The 9,307-nt window shown below is 57.5% G+C and overlaps 1 protein-coding gene across 1 annotated transcript; it reads left to right on the top strand.

Annotated features, from left to right (window-relative positions):
* The first annotated feature begins 978 nt into the window (after positions 1-978).
* Positions 979-4,524, top strand: Dlx2 (distal-less homeobox 2). The gene is made up of 3 exons (XM_052725546.1): positions 979-1,804; positions 2,277-2,461; positions 2,966-4,524. Exons 1-3 carry the CDS (start codon positions 1,384-1,386, stop codon positions 3,374-3,376), a joined length of 1,017 nt encoding a protein of 338 aa, XP_052581506.1. The 5' UTR covers positions 979-1,383; the 3' UTR covers positions 3,377-4,524.
* The last annotated feature ends 4,783 nt before the right edge of the window (positions 4,525-9,307 follow it).

Raw genomic sequence — 9,307 nt, 5'->3', positions numbered from 1 at the left:
AGTGACAGACAGACAGACACAGAGAGAGACAGAGAATTCATCACTTGGACTTAATCAAAAACAAAACAAAACCCCAGAGTAGGAGAAATTACAACAGCAGAGTAAGGTCCTAAAACACGAAAATGTAAAATAGAGTTCAGCACACGAAATAAAACTTTTTATGTTTATTGTTTACATCAAGAAAACTTGCTAAGTGTGATTTTGAATCTCGATAGATCTCTAGCATTACTTCAGGGTTTTTTTTTATGCCCTTTTCGTAAAAACACCGATTCAAACGACTTTGAAGGCTGTCTAATGTGCTCTACCCTTCCCAAAGAGGAAACCTCAGGATGGCTTTCCCAGCTCAGCGGTGCATCATTACTGGAGGCCTTTATGTGTATAAGGAAAAGTGATTTCAAATACATTACTAGTAATAATACCTTTGGGCTTACAGAGCTCTTCTCTCAAGCAACGAGGAAAAACGTTAAATATTATCCAATTAATTGTCTAATATCTCTGTGGGTTGGTTGGGAAGCGTGTATTATTATTATACGCGGTTTATAGATAATTTAAATCAATTGACCGTCAGGTGCCGAGTGGCTGATGAGAGTAAGTGCCAGACACTTCGAGGAAAAGTGTCTGGAGGAACAGGAGACCGAGCTGGCTCGGCCCTCTGCTTGGCTTTATTTGATTAACGTGACCTCGGACAAGATGTAAATCGTGAGCCTTGGCTCTTGGACGCAGAGTAGCGGGGGAGACCCCACTTCTTCCTCTGAGACCAGCCGCCTCCCGTCCCGCTGCGGGCCATCCTGCACCCCGGCCAGCTCCGGGTCCGGTGCCCACTTTCTACGGTGGTCTTGCACTCACCCACCGCCGCCGCCTTGCCCGCCACGTGACACGGGTCCCCCGGCCGCCGGGTCGCGGACTCTCGGCGCCCCGCGGCCCCTTCCTCCCGATTGGCTGTTGCTAGGTGACGTCGCCCGTAGTCACGTGACAAGTGTTAAATGCCCACCCTGCAGGAGCCCGCCCGGCAGACAATCGTAAAGCTGCTCCGGGGGTCGCTCACCTGCTCCCGCCTCCTGGAGCCCCTACCGGGCCTGACCACTCCTGCCCCCTCCATTGCCCGCCCCCTGCCCGAGCCGGGCCAGGAGCCGAGAGGTCCGAGGGGCCGAGGAAGGATGCGGCCGGCAGCTGCGGTCCCGAGCCACGCACGGTGATCGCCTCCTCCAGGGGAGGAGGCGCCTAGACCGTTGCCTCATTTCTTGTTTTCCTCTCCCTCCCCCCTCCCCACCCTCCTCTCCCCGTAATTACTTTGGCTGCTGGAAGGGACCTGGAGAGACAGAGGAGGCGCCTCGCATCCCCCCTCTCGCCCGCCACCCGTGCTCTTTCCTGTCCCGGGTCAGGATGACTGGAGTCTTTGACAGTCTGGTGGCTGATATGCACTCGACCCAGATCACCGCCTCCAGCACGTACCACCAGCACCAGCAGCCCCCGAGCGGTGCCGGCGCCGGCCCCGGCGGCAGCAGCAACAGCAGCAGCAGTAACGGCAGCCTGCACAAGCCCCAGGAGTCGCCGACCCTCCCGGTGTCCACGGCTACCGACAGCAGCTACTACACCAACCAGCAGCACCCGGCGGGCGGCGGCGGCGGCGGCGGCGGCGGGGGGGCCTCGCCCTACGCGCACATGGGCTCCTACCAGTACCACGCCAGCGGCCTCAACAACGTCTCCTACTCCGCCAAAAGCAGCTACGACCTGGGCTACACCGCGGCGTACACCTCCTACGCGCCCTACGGAACCAGTTCGTCCCCAGTCAACAACGAGCCTGGTAAGCACAACGCTGGCATCTAGGGTGCCAAAGTCGGCCTGGCCACGGGGAGGAACCGGGTAAGCATGGAGGAGGACAGTCTCGAGCTCTAGCCTTGCACCGTGTCCACCTCCTCCTCCTCTTCCTCCTCCTCTTCCTGGCCTTAATCCTGCCCAATCTCGATCCGCCCGATCGAGATCACTGTTTCTGTCCCTCCGCGCCCCGCCGGACAGACCCGGTGGGCTGTCGGGTTGGGTGGCATACTGTGCATGCCTCTAGGGTAGCGCGTTTTCTTGCTACCTGCCTCCTGGTTCTCTCCCCAACAGGTCTCCCCCGTCTTTGCAAGGTTCCATGGCCGGGCCAGTCTGCGCGTGCTAAAAAGTTGCAAAGGCCGCCTCCAGGCTCCCGCCAAGTTCGCACAGGCCTGGCTGCGAACTTTAGGACCCCGGGGTTGGACGGTTGGGTGCTCACGTTGCATTCCTCTTCGTTGCAGACAAGGAAGACCTCGAGCCTGAAATCCGGATAGTGAACGGGAAGCCAAAGAAAGTCCGCAAACCACGCACCATCTACTCCAGTTTCCAGCTGGCGGCCCTTCAGCGGCGCTTCCAGAAGACCCAGTATCTGGCGCTGCCAGAAAGAGCCGAGCTGGCGGCTTCTCTGGGCCTCACCCAGACTCAGGTGGGCGAGGTGGGCGCTGGCCTGGTTTAGCTGAGAAGCAGGCGCTTTCGGGACAACTTTTCAAAAGTATATTTTCATCTGTGCGTTCTGGCAACATAAACGTCTAGGCCCAAGGCTAAAAATAAATAAATAAATAAATAAATAAAAATAAAAATAAAAAACTCAAAAGGGGCCGCCGCGTGGGAGGGAATAAAAGGACCCGGGTGGACAGAAATCCGACACTGCCTCGCCTTTCCACTCGCTGCTGATAAAGCGGGTGACATAATGACCTCCTGACACCACGGTACATAGATTCCCTGGTCCCATAGTTAGAGCTTAGACGTCAGCTTTTTGAGATTTGCTAATGCAGCCAGAAGCGGCAGGGCCCGGCGGCCCGGCAAGTATCCAGGTTGCTCAAGGGCCACCTCTAACCGGCGGCGGGTCTCTACTCCGCCAACCTCCCGCCCAGGTCCCTGCACTAAAGCTCGGGTGCTTTTCCTTTTTTTTTTTTTTTTTTCTACAAAGGTCAAAATCTGGTTCCAGAACCGCCGATCCAAGTTCAAGAAGATGTGGAAGAGCGGTGAGATCCCCACGGAGCAGCACCCCGGAGCCAGCGTTTCCCCACCTTGTGCCTCCCCGCCGGTCTCGGCGCCAGCCTCCTGGGACTTCGGCGCGCCGCCGCAGCGGATGGGGGCCGGCGGCCCGGGCAGCGGGGGCAGTGGCGCGGGCAGCTCCGGCTCCAGCCCGAGCAGCGCCGCCTCGGCGTTCCTGGGGAACTACCCGTGGTATCACCAGGCTTCGGGCTCCGCTTCGCACCTGCAGCCCACCGCGCCCCTTCTGCACCCCTCGCAGACGCCGCAGGCGCACCACCACCACCACCACCATCACCACCACGCAGGCGGGGGCGCCCCGGTGAGCGCGGGGACGATTTTCTAACCCCCGAGGAAACGGCGCCAGAGACTTGAGAACTGAGACGACACGGTGTTCTTCAGCGCGCGCCCCATACATAGCTAGAGGCTCGATCCTCCCAGCCCGAGACTGGAAGTGGCGGCTGGCGGGGGGAAGGGGGTGGCGTGGCCCTTCCACGGAAGGGGGCCACTTCTCGCACTGCCACGGAGCAGCCGGGAGCAAGGAGGCCTTGTGGGATCCTCTAGTGCCAAGCCCGGCGGCCCTGGCCGCAATTCCGACATGAGCCCCGGCCACTTTTTCGGCCCACTTCGGACTTGTGGCCCCTTCCCAGCTCTCCTAGCGTGATCCTCAGGGTCCTGGGTCTCCCTGGGCCCTGAGCTGGGGATCAGGGCCCAGGGACGCCTCGCCCGCCCTCGAGGCTTCCCGGCACTCAGAGGTTCCTTTCTAAGCCTGGCTGCCCCAGGGCTCAGCTTCGGTTATTGACCTCCCGGGTCCTGCCCTCCCCCACCCCCACGTACCCCCATGACCCCCAGGATCCCGCCGTTTTTTTTTTTTTTCTCCCTTGCTGGGGGCGCGGGGAGGGGAGGGAGAGGTGTTCTAGCCCTCGCAACCCAGATCCCGTCCCTCTTTCCCCAGGAACATTCCCATGGCTCCTCATCCATCACCAGTGGAGTTTTTTTATTTTTATTTTTTTAAAAGTTTAGGTGCCTTTGCGGATGACCTCATTTTGATGTTTAAAAAAAAAACTGATTTTTTTAATATGTGGACGCTGCAAAAAAAATGTGTTTAAATTATCTTTTTTAAGATGAATTAAGGACTATTAGCCCGGACTTCGACACAGAGTTTGTAAATAAGGGTGTCTGTGCAGATTTCCCCACGTTTATTTGTATAAAATTCCTCATCTTTTCAGACGTTTTTGTAAACGCCCCCCCCCAGTTGTGAAAACTGCAATTCAGCAGTGACCTCAACAACCTCTTCGTTTTATTTTTTTCCCCTCTGAAATTTTTTCTCAGTTAAATTAAGCTACTGATTTGAATTTGTTCTTATCGTGTCCTAAAGTCTTTGTTCTTGAAATGCAAGGTATTTGGGGGTTATTTATTATGAAAGCAACATACTCTTAATGTTGATTTTACACTATGAAGAGATTATTTAAATAAATTATTGTTTTCATTGGAGTGTGTGCTTTTTTTCTTGGTGCCAGGGTTCCCTCTGCTTGGACCTTGAAAGATTACCCGGCCCAGAGTCGGATGAACAGAGCTGCACATTTGCGCCTGTCCAAGGCTGCCTTGGCCATGAAGTGCGCACACGTCCTCGACAGGCGTTTGGGCCTTGCTGAAGGGCTCAGCTCCTCCCCCGCCCGAGTCCGCGCGCGGTTCTCCAGCCTACGGCGCCCGCCGTGACTCACTCAGCGCCGGGCGGCTCCTGCCTCCGCCCGCCGGGCCCCTCTGGCGCCGGCGCCACCGCCCCGCGCCTGGGCGGTCTGCGCCGCCACCGCGTCCTCGGTGCTGGCCAGGCGGTGCACCCGAGCCGCCGCGGGCGACCGGCTATCCGGGACCTAAGCTCTGCCACAGTCTGGGATCAGACTCCGACCATGGTCCCTCCCTCCATTTGCCCCCGAGGCCCTTTGGGAGCCGGCCGATCCCAGAACTCAGTGAGTCACCCGCGTGAAGCACGGTTGGCTGCTCTGGAATGCTCGGCAACCCCTGCGTACAGTGCTGCGCTGATACACACATACTCGTGCTCTCCAACACACGCAGGCACACACTCTTGTTACACGTGCTGACTGTCACAAATTCACAAACACACAAATGCATTCACAGCGGTAGAGTGGATGTTCGTTGTTGTGGAGTGGCGCTCTTGCACCTCACGCTCTTGAAGAGCAGAGTTCCACACAACCCTCTCAACTCTGCTTCACATCACCGGCCTCACAGGACCAGCTAGCTCCCAGCTTTGGAAACAGACCCTGTTTTCTGGCATTCCCTGCAAGAATCGAGGGTAGATGTGTGTGTAATGCACGTCTGAACTAAAAGCCAGTTTCACTGAAAGCGCTGGAATCTGCAGCTGGAAGCTCCCTCGGCGTCAACCACTGACTATGTGACCTTGGGCAACCCTCTTGGCCTCTCTGTGTTGCAGTTTGCAGATCTCTAAGATAGGAGAAATAATAACAGCTACGGCTCAGAATAGTGAGCAACTTAATGAACCCTTAATGAGGCAATGATGTAACAACGCCTGGCATGTGATAAGCACTAGATAAAATTTGGCTATTTCGTAGTTAGTATTACTTTTTTTTTTTATCACGATACTCCATATATCGGAGGGGCTTTACTTATGAAGTCCGGTATTATTAGGGACCTTTCCAATTTTGCCTTGAGTGGAAGGGTTGGTACTGGGGAGGCTCTGATCTCTTTCTACAAGGTGCTTGAACTTCTGCTGTTCCCTCCGTGGAACCAGCCTCTTCTGGAGAGGAAGTGGGGCACAGACCAGAGAATCTTGCTTGTCAAATTCCTCCAGTTTATGTGGGTCACCCATGTATCCGTAACATCTTTCGCAGCGGGGCGTGGGGGGGGGGCGGAGGGGCGGCCGTGAAATGGAAGTGATTTTTCTGGACTCAGTGGCACCAACCTGAAGCGAATACTGACTTTTCTGATCAGATTGGTTTGGGGCCTTCTCAAAGTGACCAAAGATGGGCACTGGAAATGAGGGGGCTGAACAGTTGAGAATGATCTGGGGTTTTGAGCTTCCCTAGGTAACTACTGCCTATCAAAACCTCATCTCTTAACCACCCCCTCCCCTCCCCCACTTCCAAATTCTACTTTGTGGTGTGTGTGTGTGTCCGTCCGTCCATATGCGCGCCAATAACTGGTACCAGTCTTTCTCCTGGGGTTATGCCCTTCCCTCCTTTGAGAGCACTCCCCTCCCCGGCTCCTGAAACCAGCCGGGAAAGACGGGGCAGTAAATTGGCTGGTGTCTAGGATCTGCAGCAGACAAGATGATTAAGAGGCCTGCGCCGGAGCGCCCCGGGCAGGGAATGTCAGCCCAAGTTGGAATCACGCAACAGGCCTTGGCATGAGCCGAGCCTGGGAGCCGGGAGGGCGGGCGGCCCCTCTCCGGGGTGGGCCGAGGCCCCACAGACTCGCCGGAGTCACCGAACCTGGCACTCGGCGGCGGCGGGGTCGTACAGGGCCAAGACGCGCCTTTGGCCCGGCGGCGGGCAAAGGAGGGTGCAGGGACCAAGGGGGAAGGGGGCGTTCCCGGTTACAAGAAGGGCCAAAGAGGTCGCGAGGATGCACCCGCGTTCTAGAAGTGAGGGGGCGGGGAGGCGGAGGGGTGGGCTAGGGGGAGAAACAAAGCCGGGCTCCAGGAGGTGGGGGCCGGCTCCAGCCCCGCCGGGGGCGACGCGCTGGCAAACCTTTCTCACAGTCTCGGGGCCCGCCCGGAGACGCCGAGCCCTATGATCAGCCCGCCGAAGTGCAGACACATTCCCCCCCCCCTCGCCCCGACCCCCGACACGCTAACTTGCAGCTCCCCAAAGCAGGAATGAAAAATGGAAATGGGAAGCAGCGATTTCGGCTCCCTGCACTGGGAAACCAGCCGCGCTCGGAGCACACATAAATCTTCATTGTAATCCCCTTCCATTTACTCGTGGAAAACATCAGGCCAGACACAGGATGTGACAAGAGATGGGAAGCGGGGTCCGGGTGGGACCTAAGGGGTGCCTGGCCTTCCCCGCTCCGCACTCCCGAGGGGCTCCCCGCATTCCCATACTTGGGCAAAAGTGATGGTACTGAATTCTATAGAGCCAGCTGCCGGCCGCCTGGACAGCCGGCGCCCACCAGCTCCACTCCCAGGCCCGCGCTCTTGGAGCGTCCAGCTCGCAGGCCCGGGCGGACTAACTGGTCTTTACATAGAAACCCCTCCGGCTGCCTCGAATTCCCGGCTCCGGGGCTAGGGAATGGCAGAAAGAAGAGCCTAAGCATCCCAGGCCTCATCAGCCCGGCTGCAATATGGGACCATTTAGAAGGCTTCCTCTCCGGCCTGCTTTCAAGATCACTTGTGAAAATTGTGAATATCCGTGCCGTGTAAGGATTTCCGAGACTGGCGTGGCAAGTTTGGGGGAAGTATCAGGTTTACTGGGGGCGGAGAGAACCGAGCAAGGTTGGAGCTTTGTTTACAAACAGTTCTCAGGCACAGGAGGCAAAGAAAAGGGGATATGGAAAAGGAAGAGCTAACTCGGATCAGCGATTGCTCTCCCCGCCTCGGAACCTTCTTCCTAACTCCTGGGATTGCAAAAAGCCCTCTTTGCCTTTCAAAAAGCAGGACAGTACGTAGTAACCCGAGAGCAACTGCTCAGCTCCAGACGCCACCAGCACTTGCTCAAAAGTCTCCAGCCCACCCCTTTGCCTCCGGGGAAACAGCCACTGCCAGTGGCGTTAGCCTATTTAGGGTCAGATTTTCGAAAATCGAACTACCGATCTTTTCCTGAGATGAACACCGACACTCCCTTCGTATTCCACGTTGGAGTCCGGGTCTCCGAAGAAGCTGAGTGTGGCTCTCGACTCGGGACCATCTATATATATATAGCGAGGTCCTAGCTAGGGGACTAGGCTCTTCCCAGGCTAGCTGCTGCCTCTCAGTGCCCTGACACCCAAAGCAGCCTTAGGAAAGGCCTCCTCACGGCTAGTCTTCCGTCCCCTCCCAGGAGCTGCCTGGAGAGCAATCTTCAGCCCACATCACACAAACACACCCCAGTGCAGACGGGATGCAGAGGCCCACACCCCTCCGAAGCCCCCCCCTCCGTCCCCCGCACCCCAGCAGGAGTTCCCCTAGCGGGGACGGGTTTGGCAGTGATTGCCACATTACAAGATGTTACATTCCGCCCTGGGGCCTCCGGTTAAGAGACAATCTGTTTCAGGAGTTGGGGCGGGAGGAAGCAGGCAGGTCTTCGGAGCAGCTACTTGGCGCCTCCACGTGAGAACAGAGGGAGTCTCCAGACAGACTCTTCCCTGGGGTCGCACTAGCTTGCGGCTTCCCCACTCGTCGTACCCCACCCCACCCCACCCCCGGGCCAAAGCACAAACACCGCAGTGTGATAGCATTCCTAGTCTCCTCCAGAGTCCTGGAGTCCCGGTGCCACCGCTTAGGTCACGTCTTAAGTAGGGTCCTCGCTCTAGGAAACAAGGAAGAAAGTGTCCCCCAAGCCGGGACGAAGCCGTGGCGGAGCTCGCAGGGTGATCCTACACGAGGGACTTGGGCCGGCACAAACTAAGCAGCCGGGCATTTCACACTCCGGCCACTCGCCTCGGGATTTAGGTCCCACAGTCGCGGGCACCATAAAGGTGAAACCCTTGCTCCCTCCAACAATGGGGATGCAGCACTCAGAACCCTAGCAAACCTCAAGTTGGCTTCTTTGGCAGGGCGTCTAGTTGTTCCTCCTCCTGGGGGACCCTCCCCGCCCAGCCTCCTCCCTCCGCAGGCCTGGCCTAGGCTTCTTAAAGTCGCAGGGTGTCTCAGTGCCCTAGAGAAGCACCGCCCAAGTGGGGGTGTAAGTGTCTCCGGGGGGTTGAGGGGGAGTGATGCAGGATGCAAGCTCGGGACCACGAAGACAAAACAAGAGCCCAGGTGGTCGCAGGGTGGACTTGGAGGACCCCTAGCGCAGACCTTTCTTGCCCCTCCCCCTATAAAGCCCCCAAAACCGCAGGCTCTGACTCTAGGGGCGTAGGCACTGGGAGGTCACTGGCCTCTTTCCGGAGGTGATCTCTCCGGGCACTACTCCCTCAGTCGGCGAACACACCCCCACCCGGGGCCCCCAAGGCGCAGGCCATTCCAACCCAGGGCCTGCAGTGCCTCACTGTGGAGGAGACGGAGGAGAATCCGGAAAAGGGGCTCATGGAAGAGGGAGGAGGAGAAGAAAGAAAAAGTAAAAAGGAAGCGTTGATGGCGGGATTGGGGTGGGGTGTT

The sequence above is a fragment of the Peromyscus californicus genome, unplaced genomic scaffold (genome assembly GCF_007827085.1).
Source record: "Peromyscus californicus insignis strain IS unplaced genomic scaffold, ASM782708v3 Scaffold_7__1_contigs__length_154581171, whole genome shotgun sequence".
Classification (NCBI taxonomy): domain Eukaryota; kingdom Metazoa; phylum Chordata; class Mammalia; order Rodentia; family Cricetidae; genus Peromyscus; species Peromyscus californicus.
This window is presented reverse-complemented; position numbering and strand designations above follow the sequence as displayed.

Coding starts and splice junctions, on each gene's coding strand:
- Dlx2 (XM_052725546.1), top strand. CDS start 1,384: ATGACTGGAGTCTTTGACAGTCTGGTGGCTGATATGCACTCGACCCAG. Junction 1,805..2,276: donor CCCAGTCAACAACGAGCCTG/GTAAGCACAACG, acceptor TCTTCGTTGCAG/ACAAGGAAGACCTCGAGCCT. Junction 2,462..2,965: donor TGGGCCTCACCCAGACTCAG/GTGGGCGAGGTG, acceptor TTTTCTACAAAG/GTCAAAATCTGGTTCCAGAA.